At 35.3% G+C, this 24,018-nt stretch overlaps 1 protein-coding gene and 1 long non-coding RNA gene across 2 annotated transcripts; one reads left to right on the top strand and one right to left on the bottom strand.

The window, feature by feature from the left end:
- The first annotated feature begins 13,447 nt into the window (after positions 1-13,447).
- LOC118038653 (disease resistance protein RPM1) lies at positions 13,448-16,592 on the top strand. The gene has a single exon (XM_035045079.2). It carries the CDS (start codon positions 13,515-13,517, stop codon positions 16,347-16,349), a length of 2,835 nt encoding a protein of 944 aa, XP_034900970.1. The 5' UTR covers positions 13,448-13,514; the 3' UTR covers positions 16,350-16,592.
- Positions 16,593-22,697: 6,105 nt separating this feature from the next.
- LOC118038656 (uncharacterized) lies at positions 22,698-23,801 on the bottom strand. The gene is made up of 2 exons (XR_004685799.2): positions 23,546-23,801; positions 22,698-23,033 (listed from the first exon to the last, which is right to left on the bottom strand). It is a non-coding gene; the product is annotated as an uncharacterized lncRNA (long non-coding RNA).
- Between the last annotated feature and the right edge of the window lie 217 nt (positions 23,802-24,018).

The following is a 24,018-nucleotide window of genomic DNA, read 5'->3' as shown; positions in this document are numbered from 1 at the left end:
TGCAAGATTTGACTTTGAAAGCTGCGATTTCCATGCTCTTCCTTATTTTATTGTCTTACCTTATATGTCCAGAAAGGTATGGATGTTATCTTTTTAATGCCACTGGAATCACTTCATTTTGTCCTTTAGAGCTCACACTCTGCACAAAACATCGATTGAACGTCAAATCTGTCAATTACCTTCAATTTACTCTTTTTTGCATCTTTCATCCAAAAGTACCTTCAAAACATAAAACAAAGAGTACCAAGGCATTTTATATATAAAACATAGGCAAAACACTAGTTAAATGTGGGTGAAACTATCGAATAATAAGGTTGCATCAAATACCCCTACACTTAGCTCTTGCTCGTCCTTGAGAAAGGATAGGTAAAATCAAATTGAAGTTAAATTAAATCAAATCACTATGACCAATCTCCTAATTTCCCATCAATATCCAAGAATATATACATTATAAACAAGAATAAAATCAAGAAGGATAAATAGTATAAATTTTCATGAATTTATTTACATGGAAACTTCAAAACTCAATTAATTGTCGGGATTTAAATGAAATCTATGCCATGCCAAAGTGATAGGTCCTCTCATTGATATACACTCCAACACTCATGTGTTTAAGGCTTATATGTTTAAATCTCTCAAATTCAATCAATGAATATGTTCTACCATAAGCTTGCTCTTTAATCTCATCTCCATTACTAACATATTACAAGCAATGCATAAATCAAAAGGTCTTATTTCCGGTTGTAATGGGGCTAAGGTTAAGGTGAGGTAAAAGAGAGTAAAAAAGAAGGTTCAAACCAAAGAAAGTAGAGCATTCTAAAAAATGATATTTCAAACAAGATATTCCATCAAAGCACAAAAATTTTCCATCTTTAATCACCAATACTTAACTTCTTTTGATTTCAAGCTCTTTCAATATAAAATCTTAAGAACATGAAGGAACACTTCTTTCTTTCTTTCTTTTGTTTTTGTTTTTTTTTTTGGTTTTTCACCTTTGGCAACTTTGCCCATATTTTCATCAAGCATCACTTCTTCTTTCTTTTCATATAATTTCCAACCATAATTCCATGAGATATCACAAGTATATGCTCTACTAATCCTTGGCCAGGGGAAAAGGAAAACATATAAAAAGTTAAGGCTTATACATGGATAAAGCAAAGAAAAGATAAACAAGCTTAAAAGGAGCTCACTAAGGATAATATGCTTTAGGTTGGCTTTTTGGCTCAAGTGGTTAAAATTCCTAATGCCTTTATCATCTTCATGTATATATGTAATGCGAATGTAATCTCAACAAGATATGAAGCAAGTTCTAGAGATACATATCATTGAAAGAATGCACACTCAAAGAATATAATGTTGAAGGCTCAAAAGCTTGAATTGGTATAACACTATAAAGTCAACATGGCATATTCTCAAAGTCAATCCCTAAACCAATTAAACCTTAGAACTTGCATGCACACTCCTTCATTCGATTCATATCTTCATCTATCTTAATTGATTCTCATATATAATACTCACATTCTTATAAACCAATGGGAGTTAAAAAGATCAAACACAATTTATTTTTTTTAAAAGAACAACAAAGACAACTAAAATAAGAAAACCAAAATTTTCCCAATACCCCCACACTTAAAACACAACATTGTCCTCAATATTGAAATAAAAGCAAAGGAACATAAGAGAATGATAGAAAATAAATTAAAATGCGAAAAAATAAATGATAAGGAAAAAGAAAGCAAATCTGATTTTTTTTTCTTTTTGTGCTGGGTTGCCTCCCAGTAAGCGCTTTTGTTTTATGTCATTGGCTTGACATGTGGCATGCTCACTCTTCATATATTGGTTCAGCTAACTTTACAGAAGCGGTGAGTGCTGTCGTCCAACCTTCATAGAAAGGTTTTAAACGATGCCCATTGATCTTGAGTACTTTGTTGATTTCTAAACTTGTAATTTCAACTGCACCATAAGAAAAAATATTAGAAACAACAAAGGGTCCAATCCAACGAGAGCGCAACTTTCCAGGAAAAAGTTTCAATCGCGAATGATAAAGGACTTTTTCTCCAACATTAAACTCTTTTCTTGTAATCATTCGGTCATGGAGACTCTTCGTTTTTTCTTTGTAAATCCTTCCATTCTCATAAGCATCATTTTGTATTTCTTCCAACGTAATTCCAATCTTTTTTGGCACCAAAAGGATAGGCGCCACCCAATCACTGTCCGTGATGGGGTGAATGACTCCTGTATCATTGGGAACAGTTTGCAAAGCTTGCAAATCCAATGCTAATTCATACATGTTTTGGGGAACACATATATGTCTTTCCATCTCCTTTATCTTGGTAAAATCATAGTTAAAGCTCAAAGCTACTCTTAATCTATCCTCACTATCAAAATCACAAACTTGCTGCACACACTTATCAACTTGGTCATAGCATGTGATAGAATAAACATTGCTATAAGGATATTTCATTACATCATGAAAATTAAATTCAATCTTTTCATCTCCTACTTCCATAGACAAAGTATCCTTACCACAATCAATTTTTGTATTGGCAGTTTTCAAGAATGGTCTCCCAAATAATATAGGAGTGTTGTTTGATGAATCACAAGAATAATGTTCCATATCAAGAATATAAAAATCACATGGAATGACCAAACTATCAATCTTGACTAGGACATTTTCTATCACACCAAGTGGGTAAACAAAACTATGATCCGCAAGTTGTATTACAATGCTAGTTTTATTCAAAGGCTTAAGACTAAGAGAATCATGAACATGTTCAGGCATAACACTAATGGATGCACCTAAATTGCACAAGGCCCTTTTGAAACTAGCATTACCAATAACACATGGGATAGTAAACATACCTGGGTCTTTTTGCTTCAAAGGCATATTCTTTTGAACAACAGGAGATACAACTTCACTCATACTTACCATTTCATTACCTTTCAGTTTGAAAGCTCTCTTAGTAGTACACAACTCCTTCAAAAATTTGGCATACTTGGGAATTTGCTTGATAGCATCAAGCAAAGGAATATTGAGTTCTACTTTCTTGAAAACCTCTAAAATCTCTTTTTCTTTGTCCTCTTTCTTTGACCTAGAAGAATTCATAGGAATGGGTGGAATTGTTTTAAAACTGGAATTCATTGAGTGAGGAGTTACCTTTGGAGTGTTGGTCATTGTTTCAGTTTGTGGAGGAGGAGGATATTCCTTCTTTGTACTCAATTCGATTTCTATATCTTCTTCTTCATCCATCTCAATTTGTTTCGACATTTTCTTTTCAAGTTCTTTCCCACTTCGCAGCATGATCGCACTAACATTCTCTATTGGATTCCATGCTTGGGATAGCAATTTTCCATTCATTTGTGCTTCTAATTTCCCCACACTTGAAGCTACTTACCCCATTTGCTTCTCCAAGTTGTGAATACTTGACCTTGTTTCCTGTTGAAAAGACATGACATTTTGTTGCAAAGTCACAGTGTTAGAAGCCAAAGTTTTCATCATCTCACGAAGATCATCACTGGATGACGACCCCATAACATTTGAGTTTATGAATGGAGGGGGTTGTCTTGCTTGATAATCATGTTGAGGCTGAAATCCATGAGGATGGAATTGTCGGCCTTGATTGCCTTATTGAGGTGGGTTCTCATAACATAAGTTTGGATGATCTCTCCATCCAGGATTGTACATATTGGAAAAGGGATCATATTTACACTAGGACTGTCCGTTGAATCCTCCATCAACTGCATGAACCTGTTCAATGTAATCTTCTTGCATTGTTGGGCACATATCTGAGGTATGTCCTTGTAAGGAACATATGCTACAAACTTTTACCTGCTGTACATTTCCACAAGCCAAAGAACGCACAAGAGAAGTAAGATCATTAACTTTATTCTCAAGGTTAGAAATACTTACCTCATTTACTCGTTTGTTTACGAAGTCTCCACGAGTGCCAAATTGTTTCGAGTTGGCTGCCATATTTGAGATCAATTGGCGTGCAGCCTCGGGTGTTTTATCTACTAATGCCCCTCCACTTGCAGCATCAATGATACTACGGTCAGTAGGCATCAATCCTTCATAGAAATATTAAATGAGCAGCTGATCAGGTATTTGATGATGAGGCCATTGAATACACAGTTGCTCAAATCTTTCCCAATACTCTGAAAGTGTCTCTCCATGAGATTACTGAATCCCACATATTTCTTTCCTTATGTTGGCAACTCGAGATGCTGGGAAATACTTCTCAAGGAAGATCTTTTTCATGCCATTCCAAGTTCCAATTGAACCTGGGAGAATGGAGAAAAGCCATGTCTTTGTTGCCCCCTTTAAAGAGAAAGGGAAAGCTTTCAACTTAACCTGTTCTTCGTCAACTCTATTAGGTTTCATGCCAACACAAACCATATGGAACTCCTTGAGATGAGTATGAGGATCTTCTCCTGCAAGACCATTAAATGTTGGTAACAAATGTATAAAACCAGATTTGAGCTCAAAGCTTACATTATTGTCGATGTTTATGCAAAATGGTTGATTTTCCACGTTAGGAGCAGCAAGCTCCTTGAGTGTTTGTTGTCGTGTATTAGCCATGGTGTTGAGGCGAGCTTCCTTTCATAACCTGCATAAAGTCTTTTATATTTCGAGATCTAACTGCACTTGACTTTGATTAGTAGAATGGGTTACTGGCATAAATCATCACGAAAACTCAAAAGAAACTAACAACACAAGATATCGAAAACAATGCAAATTATACGAAAATCCTACGCTAGAAAACTAAAACTGCCTAAAAACCCTAGAAAACAGTGGAATTTGGCCTCGATAGGGTGGGTCCCACTAGCCCTGTTTAGAACATCGTTTCCCTTCAAGAAACAAAAGGCCGAAACCTAATTCCACCAAAAAATCTGTTTTGAACAGTACCGCTGCCGTAATGAACAGTTTCGCAGCAAGCAAAAATTATGTTTTTTTTTAGAAAAAGAAATAAAAATCACAGCAAATAAAAATAATAGCACAAGAATCAACTAAAATTACTTCCCCGGCAACGGCGCCAAAATTTGTTGGCAAGGGGTCGATCCCACGAGGAAGGTTCAAGTCAGATTTTTATGCTAAATGATATGTAATTTAGGAGGAGGGGTTGGACGTTATCTAGTCTAAAGCAAAAGAAAACAGAAAAACTATAAAAAAAATTTAATAAAATCAAAAAAAATATCAAAAGAAACAAACCTTGGTCGCAATCACACATCCACCTATAGAAATCAGAACTGATCCTTGAAACGAAACTCCAGTTTATATTCTGAATTTATCTTCTCTTAACGTTGGTCAATTAACGGATCCGTCGTCTAACTAAACCTAACCAACAAATAAACACAGTGTCTACACTAATGATTTAATCCAATGGCAGCCTTAAGATCTAGATAAATTCATTAATCTTAACAACCAAGTTGTCTGCTTATGTTGCTTTGATCGAATGTTCTCCCTAAGTTTAATAACGTAGTTCCACTACAATTATCAAGCTTAGTTGCTTCACAAGTTTATATATCACAACTCCGGTTTTGATATCAAATTTAGCAATAGATTGTTCACAATAATAACTTAGAGTCCGCTCTAGCAAATTAAGATAAACAATCCTAGGAAATATGCATAGGAAAACAAACATACTCATTCATGTACTCACCACCATTATCTGATCGAAGAGTCTTAACTCTCCTTCCCGTTTGAGTCTCCACCATTTTCTTCCATTTCAGAAAGATATCAAGGACCTTATCCTTGTGTTTCATCATGTAAACCTATACTCGTCTTGAGAAATCATCAATAAAAGTAACAAACCAATGATTACCTCCAAGAGATTCATTCTTTGAAGGTCCCCATATATTTGTGTGAACATAATCAAGAATCCCTTTTGTGTTGTATACCGCAGTGCCAAACTTGACCCTTGTCTGTTTTCCAAGAACACAATGCTCACAGAACCCATGCTTCCCAGTCTTGGCGCCTTTTAATAGACCTTGCTTGACCAGTCCTTGCAAAGCCTTTTCACCAGCATGCCCTAAGCGCATGTTCCAAAGTCTGGAATTATCTGCTTCAACATCTTCTAAGCTTTTGGAAACAACTGTTGTACTAGTAATTGTAGATCCATCCAGGAAATATAAGTTTCCCATCCTCGTGCCTCTTAAGACAACTAATGCACCACGGATTGCTCTCAGGACTCCACCATGCATGATAATCTTATAACCATTGGATTCTAGGACTCCAAGTGAGAAGATATTTTTCTTCAAGTCAGGTACATATTGTACCTCTGTTAGTGTCTTGACTACCCCATTATGCATCTTCAGATGGATAGTCCCAATCCCTTTGATCTCACAAACATCATCATTGCCCATCAACACAACTCCTTCATCGAACTCCTCAAGTCTCGAAAATAAGTGTTTATTAGGGCACATGTGATAGGAACATGCAGAATCAAGAATTCATTCACCACAATGGTTTTCTGGTGATGAGACCATAAATGCAGAGTCTCGTTCATCTTCATCTCGTGCAATGTTCACAGTTGGTTCATCTTTTTTCTTATTGCCCTTGATTGGACAATCTTTCTTCCAGTGCCTTTTTTTATGATAAAAGGCACACTCATCTTTTGCAAGATATCGTCTGTTTAATGATTCTCCTCTGGATTTTGAGCGAGATCTCCCTCGCCCTCGAAATCTTCTGGGGTTTGTTTTGCCTCTAACTGTCAATGCTTTTGATGTTGACTCCTTGTAAACAATTTGGTCCTTTTTCCGGTACTCATTGTTCACCAAAGCATTGGACACATCAATGAATTTAATCTTTTCTTTACCATACAGTAAAGTGGTGACGAGATGTTCATATGTGTCAAGCGATGAATTCAATAATAACAGAGCTTTATCTTCATCATCGATTTCCACATCTAAATTCTTCAAATCAACTATCATTTTATTGAAATCATGCAGATGCTCATTCATGGAAGTACCTTTCTTGTGCTAAAAACGAAAGATTCTTTTCTTCAAGTAGAGACGATTCTCTATACTCTTCTTTATAAACTTGTCCTCCAGTGCTTGCCATAATTCCTTTGCAGAGTTTTGTTCTAAAAAGGCGTACTTCTGATCCTTTACAAGACAAAGTCGAATGGAAATGCAAGCTAACCAATTTATCCTCTCCCAACTTTTCTCATCCAAATCCTCCGGTTTATCTTCTAGAGTGAAATCCAAATTCATTTGGACAAGCATATCCATAACTTCACATTTCCACATGCTAAAATTACCTTTCTCGTCAAACTTCTCCACCTCAAATTTGGTTCTCGATATCGGGATGTATTGTGGAGGTATACTAGTATTCCCCACTGATCTTTCTTCTGGAATATCAGCCATTAGAACGCCTTTAGATTACAAATGGACTCCCGAAATTGTTAAAACACGCACTTTTATGCTCAAAAGAGCCAAAACATTAACTTTGGTGTGTTGTTTCACAAAACAGACACCACAGTTGTGTTCGAAATGGTTGAAAATGCTAGGAACAAGCTTGACTCGGCCAAAAACGGGCTAAAAAATCACTGAGTTGGCCAAAAAACCAATCTGACCGAATTGACTCAAGAAAGGAATATTTTGTCAATGATAAAGAATATTCTGTCACAGTCAAGGGAATATTCTCTTACTGTTAATGGAATATTCTGTTACTATTAACGAAATATTCTTATTCTGTCAAGAGAATATTCTGTCAATATTAGATGACATGGTGATGTGGACCCCTGTTGATGATGTGGCTAATGACTTAGCGCCAACATGTCTGGTGAGGTGGCAAATGACATGGCAATCTTCTCATTCAAGGATTCCGGCACTATTTGGTTTTTCCGGCAGATTTCAGGCAAAACTTCAGCGAGCTCTACAAGGCTCGTTTCAACTCCAATTTTGATGATCTTTATATCACCGGACTCGTATTGACGAGAGGAATCTCTGCAAGTGGTCAAAATCAAGATCTAAGAACTTTGAAAATTTTGCAACTTCAAACCGAGATCTGAAAAAACATGTTTTTTCAATGTTCTAGCTTCCCTAATGCTCTGATACCAATATCATGTGCTGTACTGTTTTTTTTTTTTTCAATTGTTGGGATTTGCCATTAATGGGCAATAAATGGGTAACCTACCCTAAGAAGTAGGGTTACCATTTGTCAAATGGTAGTTGCACCCACCATTGACAAATGTATCAACCCATATGCAGTTGCTATTGTTGGAGAAGAGGAGATACCATTAAAGCATATAAATAGGCACTAAGAGAGAGAGTAAAATGAGAGGGTGAGAGAATGAAGTGAAGAGAAAAAAAGAGGAAGAAAAAGAAGGGCTGCCACCAGCAGCCCTGCTGCCCTACGCAGCTGCTGCCCTATGTAGCAATGAGAGATGGGAGTTAAGTGGATATGATCCTTCTCCGTGTGTTGTATTCTTTCTCTATCTCTAATAATATCGATCTCTCCCGTGGATGTAGGCGGTTTGCCGAACCACGTTAAATATTGTTTCTCAGTGTGCTTAACCCCCTATGAGCAAATATCAGTACATCACCGATCAGATTTCCCCAATAATTGGTATCAGAGCACATGGTTTAAAGTGGTGTTTGATCTTTGCTCAAAAATGAAAGTTGTCAAAATTGTGTTTTGACCATACCACTATGTAGAGGAGGAAGAGACAAAGCCACTGTTGAAAACTGTGTCGAAATCGGCCATCGAAAACGTCATCACGAACCGTCACGCGCCAACGAGGTGACTGGCCACGAGCACAGACGTGCGCCACGCGTCTTCTTCACCTGGATGGGCTAACCCGACACGAATACCAGGCAACCCAACCCACGTGCCTGACCTGGATAATGATGATGTTAGCATGACGCCATCATTGCGTCAACATGCACAGTTGGCATGCCATGTCATCGCCCAGTCATCAGACATGGCAGCACCGTGGGACCCACCTACCACATCATCAGACACGAGTCGAGCTGGAATGAGCCAAGCCGAGTTGAGTCGGAGCCAAGCTCGTCGAACTAGGTTAACTCGTCGAATTCATGATATAGGTCATGAGACCGAGACAACCAAAAAAAAAACCACAATAAATTATAAAATCTATTTTCTAACAAAAACAAGTGTTAAATGATGAAATTAAATAAATAAAAAACATATATTAAAAAAAAAAACCACAATATTAAAGAAATAAAACTAGCAAAATAAAACTAGAACATCTTGTCTATTTTAAGTAAAGATATATATATATATATAGTAGTGATATCTATTTTTTCTTGTTACATAACCAGCTCAAGTACCTAGAACCTCTAAAAGACTATTTAAGATTTCTAGTTACCATAAAACTAGATGATGATTTTTTTTTTCATATTCTTACTTGTCTCACTTATTTCGCCTTGATGTCCACATGAAACTCAAATCATAAAAAAAAATAAGCATACTCACATACTCTAAATCAAACATCCATACAAAAATCCAAATTCAATCGTATTTATTATGCAACCAACATAATTGATTCACGCGGAAACTCAACATGTAATCTTCCCTTCTTACCACTACAAACAATGTAGCAAACTAGAGAAATATCTTCTTTTTTTTTTGAGATATTATTTATTATTTTTCTTTAAGTGGTCACTTCCCTTTTGACGTGAATACAAATATTTGTGATGAATGCACCAATTTACTCACAAAGTCACAAACTTAAAGTGCTTTTGTATACTCATATTTCAAGTTGCCATTTGACGTAAAGATAAACATTTCTGATGAATACCCCTAGTTACTGAGCAACTCAAAACATTGGAATAGATAGAACTTTGTATACATTTATTTATTTAATTGTCTAATAATTGTTTACTTTTATTTACTTAAACCCTGTTTAGGACTAGATCAAAAAGGGATGATCACAAGTAAAGCATCACACTCATCTTTTATGCATAATCACACAACTTTTACAAGGAAAGATGTACTTCAATAATCTTAAAGAGAGAAAAAAAAAAGTATGTTATATCTTACTTTATAAGATATTATCTATCCCAAATTAAAGCATACAATATTCAACACAATAATGAATCCAAAAATATAATGTTGATCCTAAACAAGTCTCACTCACCTACCCAATGCAAGTTTTTTTTTTTTTTTCAAACAAGCATGGCCATCTCAAGCATTCAACATAATCAAATATCTAAAATTACATTTTACATTATCCTCAATGTAAACAAAAAAAAAAAGCAAGAAGAAAAGAATAAAGATTAGAAAACTCATATTCCCTTTTTTTTCAAGGATGAATGTCTTATTGAATTGGACATGAGTTGACTTCTTGCTTGATTCTTTTTTTTTTAACCTGCATATAACAACTAAAAAGAAACCATCAAACATTTTTATTTTTTTAAAAAAATAAAGAACCTAACTTCTTTTCAAACTTTTCTTCTCCAACATTTGATTGTTCTGGGTTAGTGGATCTCATTGAAATGGCTTCTGTGCATACATTCTTATGTCGTTATTCCATAATTGCTTCTTTTGTTGTCAATATGCAAGACATAATTTCAACTTGGTGTGTATGTGTGTGTTAATTTGTATCTAATATATATAACTTAAATTTAAAGATAAAGATAAATTAATTTTAAAATTATGCAATTAAAATTTTAAACACGATGTTAAATATATAAACATAATTTCAAAATTTAAACATTTTTATTTAGTAACTACTAGATCATTTTTTTAAAATTATCTAGTGTTACTCTGTGGGTTAGATCAATTTTCATTTTAACATTAAAATAAACATTCAGGCGAAGCTAACGTTTTTCTAATAGAAAAAAAAAAAACCATGTGGGAACTGACCTGAAATTAATTACTCAATCACTTAACAAGTCCAAAGATAACTTGGACAATTGGTAAAAACATAATTTAAACTAAAAAAAATTAAAGATTTAAAAAAAAATATTGAAACAACAACATATTGAATCGACCTAAGATAACATTCCAAATCTGCTACTCGAGTCATGAGACTATGATAACTCCAAATAAAGCAAATTGAAATAAATTATAAAACTCAATTCTCAATAACTTTATTGTTTTAATGATGAATTGGGAAAATTTTAATATAAAAAAAAAAAAAGAGCACAATAAAATGATCTAAGTCTACCCATGTTAACTCGCGCAAAATCTGTGATCCGGGTCAAGAGACTGAGATAACTTTATAAAAAATAAACCAAAATAAATGACAAAGCGTAATTCATAATCAATTAAATATTGAATGAATGAAATTGAAGAAAATATTAATTAAAAAAACAGACAAAAAAAAACTCAAGACAACTAGGTTAACTCGTCAAACTCATGATATGTGGTCATGAGATCGAGACAACCACAAAAAAAAAAACCACAATAAATTTAAAATCTAATTTCTAACAAAAAAAAAGTGTTAAATGATGAAATTAAATAAAATAAATAAACATATATTAAAAAAAACACAATATTAAAGAAATAAAACTAGCAAAATAAAATTAGAACATCTTGATTGAACTTAGCCAAAAAAAGTAAAAATGGATTGAAATTCAAAGATAAAATTTGTTCTAGATTATTTTATATTTTTAAATGATATGAGATATATTTGTCATCCAAACCAAAACAAAACAAAATTGAAAGCCTTGAAAAATACTGTTTTTCTTTGCTTACCCTAATTTGGTTTTCTTTTTAACACCTGAAACAAGATCGTAGAGCAGTACAGGAGTGCTGATCAATCAGAGTGATAGATAATTTTCTAAATATAAATTATGCTACTTTTCTTTCTTTCGGTCAATATATCAGCAACAGCAATGAATAAAGAAGTACAGTTCCCGGTTGCTCGATATTCTACTCAACGTTATAATCTTCATTTTGGTTCTCCCGGTCAAAGTATTCATGAGCCATCTTTCACGCAACGAAATTAAACCTTTCCTAACTTGGGTCTCAGGCAAGAAATCCACTCATGAGAAATCTCTTTGCAATTTACTTGGCGCAACAGAGACATATCAATGTATGAATTATTAGTAGATATATTGATGAAGTTACAAGAGCCATCAGATTCGGATATATAGAGAAGGCAGATTTCCAAGGCCAGAAATGCAATGAAAAAGCCCACTAATAGCTTTATGCAGCCATTAAAGCATCCGAAACGTTGAAGATGAAGGCAGGCGGCACTGGCTTTTTCAAGGAACAGGTTTATAAGGAGTTTGGACGGTTAAACCAAAGATGATGCTGGGATAAGTTTGGATGAACTTGATTGCAGATGTTTATGTTACAACTGTTGACTTCAGCTATCACAAGCAAGAAACAGACAAGAACTATCCTGGCAATTTCAGTGCCCCGTAAAACACTCAATTGATGCAAGTTGCTAATATGATTGCAATGGTTTCAATGCATTCTTCGTCGTGGACGACGGTGTTTGAGATTCTAGTTGAATCGTAATTATTTTAGAAAGTAATCTTTACTACTTTTCCAAACAGGCACGTAATCTTTACTTCAACAACATCAGCATCTGCCAGTCTACGTTGTCGTTATGCTACTCATTAAATAATTAAGTAACAATATTGGCTTAATGATCCTCTCAGCAAATTGTTTCGGCAAACACATGAAAGGCTGTTTCCAAAAAGAAAAAGGAGGAAGAAAATCACCATTGAAAAGCATGAAAGTACACCGAGTTAAGATACTGTAATCTGTTGAATCTAACTATACGTTGCTTGGACATTTCCTAGCATTTTCTTTATCTTAGCTGACTCAGCCTTTTGTTTTTCTTCCTTCTTGATTACACACAGACATACGATGAAGGTAAGGATAGACAAAAGTCTGGGTGTTGCATATCCTTTCAAATATCTGTGGCTAATAAAAATCAATTATATATTTGTAAGATAATATGTAAATATGAAACAAAAGACAGCTACAAATATATAAAGAATATATATAATCGTAGAATATTCTCAAATAAAAAACAAGACAAGAAAAAAAGTTGTCGAAGATACCTGTCAATAGCGCATTTCAACAACAAATACATTTTCATTGAAAGCTTGCAAACTAAATTAATTAATTAATGATAATTTCATTCAAGAGTTTTCTACTTTTCTACTTGTATTTTTACTAAGAATGAAATCCCTCTATCCATGTTAATTAATTATTGATAATTCATAAAATTTGTAAAATCAATAAATCTAATTCAATCAAGCAAAATTAATCCAAGATTAAGTAGAATTAATTCCCATAATTCATTGAATTTACAAAATAAATAAATAATCTTATCAATCAGTTTCATATTTATTTTTAATAATCTTAAATACCATATCGCACAGTTTGTGATTCGAGAAGGATAGAGGAGTAAAGGACGACGTTGGCGGAGAGCCTTACCCCAGAAAAGGATATTTGACTGCCCAACTTGAATAAGATTCGTTGAGATAAGCATCAGCAATGACGTAATTTACATACCATTAATAAACAATATAGAGGAACTCCTGCAGATGGAAAAAATAATTATCCAAGAAAGTTTGAGAGAAAAATGGCGGAGAGTGCAGTGACCTTTCTACTTGAGAAGCTTGCACCTCTTTTTGAAAATGAGCTGCAGTCATTAAGAGGTGGGGGGGAAGAAATTGTATATGTGAGAGGAGAGTTGGAGCGGATAGGAGCCTTCCTACGCGTTGCAGACACATTAGAAGAGAGCGATGAGGAAGTCAAGGTGTGGGTTAAGCAAATAAGGGACGTTGCTCATGAAACTGAAGATATTCTGGATGAGTTCACAATTCTCCTGGCACATGATCATGCGAGTGGACTCTATGGTTTGATCCATAAGTTGTCATGCTGCATAAAAAATATGAAGGCTCGCTATCGAATTGCTTCGCAAATAAAAGCCATCAACTCAAGAATCAGAAATATCTCGGATGGCCATCGCAGACTCCGTCAAAAGTTCTGCGTAGCTGAACAAGGTTCGAGTTCCACTAGCACAGGCTGGCAGGACCGAAGAGAAGATGCCCTTCTTCTAGACATGACAGATCTAGTGGGAATCGAGGAGCGCAAAAGCAAGCTTGTTGACTGGCTTGTCAATGGTCGTTCGGGACGTGAAGTAGTTTCGCTTGCTGGTATGGGAGGGCTGGGAAAAACCACCTTGGCAAAGCAAGTCTATGATGATGCAGAAGTGAAGAAACATTTTAGTGTCCATGCCTGGATTACAGTGTCTCGATCTTACAAGATGGAAGAACTACTTAAAGACATTGTTCAACAACTCTTTGCTGCAGAGAGGAAGCCAGTCCCCAAAAATTTAGAGAGCCGGAACAGCAGTCAGCTAAAATCAAAAATCAAAGAGGTCCTGCAGAAAAGAAGGTACCTAATAGTCCTGGATGATGTATGGCACGTAAATGAGTGGGATGCTGTCAAGTATGCCTTGCCAACCAACAACTGCGGCAGCCGGGTCATGCTCACTACACGCAATGCTGTTCTAGCCTTCACCTCTCGCATAGAATCAGAAGGCAAGGTCTACAACTTGGAGCCCTTGCTTCCAGAAGAGTCGTGGACTCTTTTCTGCAGGAAGACATTCCGGGGGAATTCATGTCCTCATCATTTGGAGGATATTTGTAAGAATATCTTGAGAAAATGCGAGGGGCTTCCACTTGCAATTGTGGCAATCAGTGGCGTTCTTGCTGCAAAGGACAAGCGAAGGATAGATGAATGGGAAATGGTTCGACGTAGTCTTGGTGCTGAAATCGAGGACAATAATAAGCTTCTCAATTTGAAAAAGGTGCTTTCTCTCAGTTTCAATGATCTGCCGTACTATCTAAAGTCTTGTTTCTTGTATGTTAGCATCTTTCCAGAGGATCATCTAATTGAACACATGAAACTTATTCGTCTATGGGTTGCGGAAGGATTTGTGGAAGCAAAAAATGGAAAGGAGTTAGAAGATGTTGCAGAGGACTATTTCAATGAACTCCTGAACAGAAGCCTGTTGCAAGTGGCGGAGACAGCTAGTGACGGCAGGGTCAAAACATGTCGCCCCCATGACCTCCTGCGAGAGATTATCATTTCGAAGTCAAGAGACCAGAACTTTGCAGTTATAGCCAAGGATCAAAATGCAACGTGGCCAGACAAAATTCGGCGTCTATCAATACACTACACAGTGCGAAACGTACAACTGAACAGGTGCGTCTCCCAGTTGCGTTCTTTGTTCATGTTTGGGGTCGTAGAGAAGTCGCCCCTACGAACCTTGTTTCCTAATGGTTTTAGGCTGCTTCATGTGCTGGATTTGCAAGGTGCTCCAATAAAAAAGTTTCCAGTTCAAGTTATCAACCTGTATTACCTTAGGTATCTAAGTTTGAAGGAAACTAAGGTAAGTAGAGTCCCATCCTATATAGGGAAACTTCAACACCTAGAGACCTTGAATCTTAAACACACGTATGTCACTGAATTGCCCGAGGAGATCTTGAAGCTACAACGACTTCGTCATCTCCTGGTTTATCGCTATGAATACGAGTCTTACGCACACTTCCACTCGAAGAATGGTTTCAAGGCTCTTGAGAAAATAGGACAACTGCAATCCCTACAAAAACTATGTTTTGTTGAGGCAAACCACGGCAATGGTAATATAATGATTGAACTTGGGAAGCTAACTAAACTGAGAAGGTTAGGTGTTGTAAAGTTGAGAAGGGAAGATGGCAAGTCTTTATGTTCATCTATCGAGAATCTTAGAAACCTTCGCGCCTTGTCTCTACTTTCAGCAGAAGAGGATGAGATTCTTGATCTTGAGCACCTTTTCTCTCCTCCTCCGCTACTTCAGAGGTTGTACTTGACAGGACGCTTAGAGACACTGCCACACTGGATACCTAATCTAGAAAGCCTTGTCAGAGTTCATTTGAAATGGAGCCGCTTAAAGTGTGATCCCCTGAAATCTCTTCAGGTTCTTCCCAATCTTGTGCATCTTGAATTACTTCAAGTTTATGAAGGAGATACCTTGTGTTTCAAGGTGGGAGGGTTTAAGAAACTCAAGCTTTTAGGTATTGATAAATTTGACGAGCTAAGATGCGTGGAAGTGGAGGTGGGTGCGCTGCCTCGCGTGGAAAAGTTGAGCATTCAGCGCTGTAAATTGCTGGAGAAGGCACCATTAGGCATTGAGCATCTAACAAAGCTGAAAGTGCTAGAGTTTTTCGACATGCCTCAAGAACTAATCAAGACACTTCTTTCAGATGAACAAGGGGGAGATTATTGGAGAGTCGCGCACATCCCAGAAGTATACTCAACCTACTGGAGAGATGGGGGATGGGAGGTCTATTCTCTGGAGAGTTTCAACGACTCTTCCCGGCCAAGTCCCGTCATAAGGAGCCAGGAGCTTCATACTCGCTGGAAATGATATTTCTGCTACAAGTTGATTTTTAGGACCTGTAGTTGAAGGATTTGTAAATATGCTGTCTGTAGATAATTGTATAGCTTCAGCGTAGAACATCAAGAACTGGTTCAGGTAGTGATGTGTATAGTATTTGGGCTGGGTGTTATTAAAAAGCCTGTGCCTTTGAAATATTCATAAAAGGAAGACGCTGATATACAGTCTCTGTCTGTACATAATTTCTTCAATATCAAACTGTTTATTTGAATATATATCCCCTGTTTGCCTGTTGCCTGCTCTGTCTAGTATGCATCACCAACCTCTCTGAAACTCGTTTCCAAGTATCAAAAAAATACTTCATAGAAGTACATAATAATAATATGGCCAATAATAATTCATTTTGATTTGCGATATCCACTAATACGTAGCTAATTATTGATTTAACTAAAATACTTTTGAAATCTTATTAACCTAATGAGAAGTTTTAATACCTTTTTCATATAAAAATAATTATTAGTGCTTGTATTAACTTTTATTTTTTGTAAAAAGCTAATTATTAGTAATTGTATTCAACTTATCTCTAATTAAGAAAGAGATTAAATTAAACAATAATATTATTTCTAAGAAATAGGTTAATCCATTTTTCTATTTTATGCCTATTTTATGCATGACATAAAACCTTAAATAATATAAAATAAGCTTCTCAAATCACCTTTAATCTATATAGTACCTTCTTGAAACTTTATTTTTACTACAAAACTATAAAAATGCATAGAACTAGTCAATTGAATCTAATAATTAAAATTTTAAAATAATGAAATTACATAAAATTATTGAATTGGATTTCTTAATTTTCTTGATTTTATGTATAATTTCGGTCATTGTCTTGCATTATCTTTGACTCTTTTAAAAAAAAAAATATTTAACTTTTTCCTTTGTACTAATAATATGAAAAAAAATACCTACTTTTTTCAAGAACTTTCAACTGTATTACTAAATGCAAGTAATAAAAAATAAAAATGATTTTAGATTACAATTTATTATATGTTTACTTGTTAAAATCGCTACTAATATTAAAAGCATTTCTTTAAACAAAAAATTCTTAAAATTTGTATTCATGTCCATATATTTTTTTTATTTCTACTCACCACAAGTATAATTATAATCTAAAACTGATAAAATTACATAAAATTCAGCAAAGTATTAAGTTAAAATTATTTTGTGAAGGACCCTAGATATAGTCTTACTTTATTTTTTTACCACTATAAGATTTCACAGTTGTACCGACGAAAATATTCCTTCGGTGTGTGATTAGGAGTTCATCGGTAAATTATTTACTGACGTCCTTACGGCTGAAATACATCCGTCGGCTTTCCTTTCATCAGTGATTCCATATTCCATCGCTATATCGGTCGGAAACACAAAAAAACCACTTGCCGATGGTTTTTCAGACGGAATTTGTGCGCCAAAAAAAAAATTTCCCGCTTGAAATATACCGATGGATTTTTGATATCGTGATTTACCGACGGCCACTTATCGTCAGTAAATTTTTTGGTGAGTGTTTGAAATACCATCGAAATATATCCGTTTTGTAAATTCATCGGTACTTGTGACAGCTACTATCAAATGCCGACGGATTAATTCCGTCGGTAAATCTGTCGGTGACTGTATGAAATATTAGCCGAATGTATCCGTCTGTAAATTCGTTGGTGATTGTGGCAACTACTATCAAATGCCGACGAATTCATTCCGTCGGTAAAACCCTTTGTAATAGTTTTTTCTAAATTTATTTTTTAAAAATTATTTGGAATACATAATATAAAATTATATAAATTAATGGTAATAAAAACAAATTATGCAAATAAAATTTATATTAAACATCAAAAACAAAAAATCAAAGTTAAATAATATTCATTATAAAATGAATATGTTTCAAAAAATTATTAAATTAAATTTTAAAAGTAAATAATATTTATTACAAATTAATATAAAAATGGAGCTGGAGAAGGAGGAGGAGACTAGTGGTTATATGGTCAAAAAGAATTATACGCACATGTTCCACTCTGTGATGCCATGTTCATGACCATTTCAGGCACCACAATGTAGGGGTCTACTTAAACTTTAGCCCAGGGGTCCATTTAAAACATGTTAAAACCTTGAGAACTAAATTGAAAAATGGCCGCCCCAATCTAGAAACGGTGCTGTTTTTCAATTCCATTCATCGTCTTCTTCTTCTGGAAGCAGAGGAGACCCCCTGCAAAGGAAAATATCAATCGCCGCACACATGCCAAATTCAAGACCGCATTGTCTACCCACGGAACCCATGGGATTTGGTTGGTCTCCCTCACCCTCATAACTCTCCCCTGATGCGAGGATAAGCACCACCAACAATCCAACAATGGCAGGACTGTTGGTGTTTCCATTCTACCCAAACACGGAGCCAGTTCACTCTACACAAGATGACGATCCCAGGGAATATAAGGATAAGAATCCCTCTCAAGGTCTGACTCTATAAAAGTGGGAGAGAAGGAAGAACAGGGGATCGAAAAAGAGAGACGATACAGAGATAAAAACCAAAAAATAAAATAAAAAGAATAGAGAGCAGAAGGGAGGAGAGGACTAGGTCTTGAGAAAGCAAAAACATAAAGACAAAAAAGAGAAGCCGAGGAAAAGAAAGGGCATCCGAGGAGTGCTTCATCCAGCACCTGCATTTTGCCGCTCACGGTCGCTGCAAAAACAGGCAAGTCACTTTCAATTCTCCCTCTTTCTGCAATTTAATTACTCTCCTATGTAACAAGCGTGAACAGTTTAATGAAAACTAAACTAGTTGATTTAAATTTTGTTTTTATTAATTTTTTTAAATTTAGTTTTTTAATATTGATTTGATTGAAAATTAAACTTCATTATAAACTAAAAAAATGATAGAGTTTTACTATTCCCCTCCTTACAAAACACTATTTATTGGAATAATACTTTGCTTTGCTCTTCTTCTTTTTTTCTTTTTTTTTTTATTTTTTTTTCAATCAATTTTTCTTGTTTAATTTTTATTTTAATATTAGATTTTTTATTTATTTATTTATCACACTCTCATGACATGGATCTCAGGTTTGATGGGTTAATCTGGTTTTGCGGGTTAACTTGGTTGGCTTATATTTTTTTTTCTATTTTTTTTTCAATTTCATCATTTCATATTGATTTGATTGAGAATTAAATTTCATGAATTATTTTGTTTGCTTCTTATTAGAGTATTGTGGTCTCATGACTCGACAATAGTGTTTAACAGGTTAATCTGAGTTGATTCGGGTTGTTTTTTGTGTATTTTATTTAATTGATTTTTTTCAATTTTATCATTCAATATTGAGTCAATGGGGAATTGAGTTTTATAATCTGTTTTGATTTGCTTTCTTACGAGAATATCTTGGTCTCACGATCAAGATAACGAGTTTGATATTTTAACGATTTTTCCATTGATTCTTTGTGACCAACTTGTAGTCTTTAACTAAGGTATAAGCTTGGTTAAGGGTAGATACACCTTGAAATACAACTTCTCTTCTAAGATCATCATTTAAGCCTCTACAAAATCTATGCAAAGTCATGGCTTCACTTTCTATTATGGAACATCTAACCATGTAATTGTTAAACGGTGTTATATACTCATTGATAGACTTATTCCCTTGACTTAGATTGTTCCATTGGTCTAAGAGTTTATTCCTATAAGACTGAGTAGGTATTTCTCTTGAAGTTTTTATTTTATTTTGATCCAATCAGTTATAAGAGGTTTACCTCTCATCTCTAAGTAATCCTCAACATCTCTCCAATAAATTTTGGCTTCATCAATGAGTTTCATCTTAGCAAATCTAACTTTTATATTATCAGACAAGTTATACCACTTAAAAAATCTATCCATATCATGAATCCACATATCAAATATTCAAGGGTCATGATGACCTTCAAAAGTAGGGGCTTCTATTTTGTTAGGACTCAAGACTCGCTCATCAAAGTCATCGTGTTTAGAGTAACCTAAATGATAGTCATGCTGGTGGCGCTCAGAGTGAACTTGTCCATAATGATTATTCTTGTGATATTTATTGGTCTTTGAGTGCTTTATTCGAAAACACTCTTAGGGCTCAATTCTTTTAAACATGTTGATCACCTAAGTTTGCAGTTCTCTTTAAATTATCATAAGAGTATCACTAAGGGTTGAATCTACAGTAAGTGTGAACTTAAGCGTGGACACTAGATGATCATGACACAAATGCATGCAACATTGAGATCACAAATGGTTCTTGCAAGTAAAATCACAATACAAAAATAAAGCTAACCTTTTTTTATATATATGAAGATTAATCAAGAACAAATTATGCCAGGAAAATTATAAACACGCAATGCTAGACCTTTTAAATGTAAATGATTAATCAAATAATGCTCATAACCTTTACTAGCTTCAGCAAACTCAATAGATAAAATGCAAGGTGAGATTTTTTTTTTCCAGTCACAAAAGTAATATTAATGATAATTTTAAATACCAAGTGCAATATCAAAATAGTAAAATCAACAAATTAAAAGTAAAGAAATTTAACGACCAAGATTCAAATCGTTGAATTCGATCATGGATGGACCTCTTTGTATCATGCAAGTTGTTGTTAATGTCGTCGTGATTTCCCGAATGACTTACTCTTGATGCTTTCACTTTTTCTCTTTTTTTTTCTTTTTTTTTTTTGACTTACTGTCTCTTTTCACTCTTTTTTTTTTTGTATTTTTTTTTCTACTGTGACTTTTTTATATATAAATCAATATAAAACAAAGTTACAAATTGAACCAAAGAAAGGGAAAATAATAATAATAAACTAACTAATAAACAAATGAATTCTTAAACCAGTGATTTGGGTTTCTGTGACAACTCCATGACAGAAGACTTAATCTCGTGGTGATGGAGTTGTTGTGAAGGAGCTGGTGGCCGCAGAGAGAGTGGCGTAGCATAGCTGTCTGGATTAATGGTTGCTGCTGGTGTTGAATTTGGCTGCTAGAGAAGACGATCTAATATGGCTGCTGGTTTGATCCATTGAACTACTGTGATGGCATGGCATGGCTGAGGCGCTGGAGGGGAAGTGCTGGACTGGATCTGTGGTGGCTACAGCGTGGCTGATTACGTGACAGTATTTGCTGACTTGGCGCTGACTAGGCTAATGATGTGTCAAGGTTAGTTATTTTTCTTTAAGGGCTTTTGTTTCCTTGCTTCCTTACCTTTCGTAATTCGTTGTTGCAACTGACAGCGATGGCGCAAGTGAAGGTGTATCTGTGATTTTGCTTGGGATCAGGGGTGCGAGGAAAGGAGTTTTGGTGTCACTGCTGGGTGGCGGGTCTGTTGTTGCGTGGATCTGTTATTGCTGCTGAGGGCGACGACACTATGGACCAGGGCAGATGAAGATCCATTGCACTGCCCGCCTTTGCTGCGATGAACCACAAATCAGTGATGGTTGTGATGGGTTTTATGGGTGGCTAATGGATGAGTTGTTATAGATTCTGATCTGTTGTGGTGGAGGCGCTGCGGGGGCTATTGTGGAGGCCAATCTGTTCAGGAAGATGAACAGTTTTTGACAATGAACAGTTGATTGCGGGCTGTTTGCTGGTGGAGACAATGAACAGTATTTCTGATACTAGAACAATGTGAAATGTTGATTGCGGGGCTGTTTGCAGGTGGAGACAATGAACAGTGTTTCCTTCTTCTTTTTTTAACCAGAACAGTAGGTGTTTTTTTTTAACAGTGAACATTTTTTTTTTATTTAAGATCAAACCGGATCTATACTGTGGATTGTTTAATTGTAAGAAAAATTAAAACCCTAACTTTGATATCAAATTTTATACGGGACAATAAATAATAAGAATTAAAACAAGAAAAGAAAGAAGCTTTAGAGAAAAGAAAAAGAAAAAGAAAAAAAAAAAAAAAAAGGGAATTGGAGATATGCAAAATTGATCTGTAAATTTTCATTAATTATCAAAAGTCCCTTAACATTTAGAAAAGTAGGGTATTAATACTAAAACTCATAGTTATCAGACCCGACCCGGTAGTTGATCCGGAAAAATGGCTGGGTCACGGGTCTTGTGGGTTGACCCGGGTCAACTCGGGTCAAGAAAAAAAACACACATTAATATGATTTTTTGACATAAAATATCACATTAATATATATGCTATACATGTTCCAGAATGAAAACTCGAGCAAACACAAGGAGAAAAGATGGAAATATGTGCAAATACTAGCATATATGGGGGAACAGGGGGAGCTTAGCAAATCTGAAAGTAGTTAGATGATAATAAGAGCAATTTTCATGTTCATGTTCATGATCTTTGTGTAAAATAAAAGCCATAACCAGAACTTGAAAAATATTATGCATTATAACATAATCAACATTGAAGATAAGAGCAAAAATATATGTGATTTTTCCATATTAACATATGACGGGAAAATAACATTAAAGACGACCCATGCGAGCAGAGTCTGCTGACAGCACTATCAACTACTACAAGCAGCTGTGAGGCAGATTTACAAAAATAAACAGGGAAGCATATTCGAACAGAAGATAGACCAACCACAATGGACTTTTTATCTTCACAATTAAATCCACAAGATATGAGGAGCAGCTTCTCATCTGTTCATCCATGGTTGGGTGAAGCTCATCCTATGGAACTACTACTAAAATCACCACTTGAAGCTGGCATGAAAAATGGAATCATGGCATGAAGCTGCTGAGGTTTTAAATCATACACTCCCCCCTTTGAACAGCAGCAGAGTGGAAAACGAAAGAAGAAAAGAGAAACAAAAACCAATTGCCCCGCCAAGCTTGAATTTATTAAGCTTGAGAAATAACTTACATTAACGTGTACAATGTTATTTACCAATTAGAAATCCAAAAGGCAATTAAATGACAGGAGCTTCATTTTGAAGATTGAATCACGTTTCACTAATAAAAGCTAGAATCTGCACATAATGATTAGGAGACCTGAATGCTTTTTTTGGCTACTTTTCAAGTATTACAACAACAAGACAAATGACATTATTTAAGTATTTATTTCAATAAAAATCGACAAACTTGAGCTAATTGTTTCACTGGATAATCGGCAAGACACTAATAAAAAAATAATTAAAAGAAAAATCTTAGGAATCAAACAGCGAGTGGCAAGGAAATGAAAAAATTAAACACTATGAAGCAGAAAGAAGAAGCACCTGACTTATAGCAGCAGTGGAATCGAGCTTCTCTTCACTGGTGCAGAATCTGCGGATTGTAAAGTTTGACAAGATCCAGTAACGGGCTAGAAAGAGATTAGCAGAAGAATAAAATTTGATTGTTCGATCTGCAAAGAAAGAAATTAGGGTAAAATTTTAGCATTCCTTTTTGCTTTCCCAAATTTCCCGACAGGTGAGGTGAGTTAGTATATATATTCCGGGTCTCACCCGGGTTAGGCCGGGTCTCCCGGGTCAGTCCGGGTCTGGCCGGTTTTTTCCTTGCACCGGTCTTTTGTGTTGCCCGGACCGGTCCAGGTCCCGGGTCGACTCGCCGGGCCGGTCCGGGTTTAATAACACTGCTAAAACCCTAACTAGAATAAGTGATTGGGCTTATGGCCCACTAAATACAATACCCAATAATAATTAAATCAAACCCAACAAATAAAACCAAATTAATAAAACTCATCTAAAAA

The sequence above is a fragment of the Populus alba genome, chromosome 1 (genome assembly GCF_005239225.2).
Source record: "Populus alba chromosome 1, ASM523922v2, whole genome shotgun sequence".
Taxonomy (NCBI): Eukaryota; Viridiplantae; Streptophyta; class Magnoliopsida; order Malpighiales; family Salicaceae; genus Populus; species Populus alba.
The sequence above is the reverse complement of the archived record's forward strand: the minus strand, read 5'-3'. Positions and strand labels throughout refer to the sequence as shown.

Coding starts and splice junctions, on each gene's coding strand:
- LOC118038653 (XM_035045079.2), top strand. CDS start 13,515: ATGGCGGAGAGTGCAGTGACCTTTCTACTTGAGAAGCTTGCACCTCTT.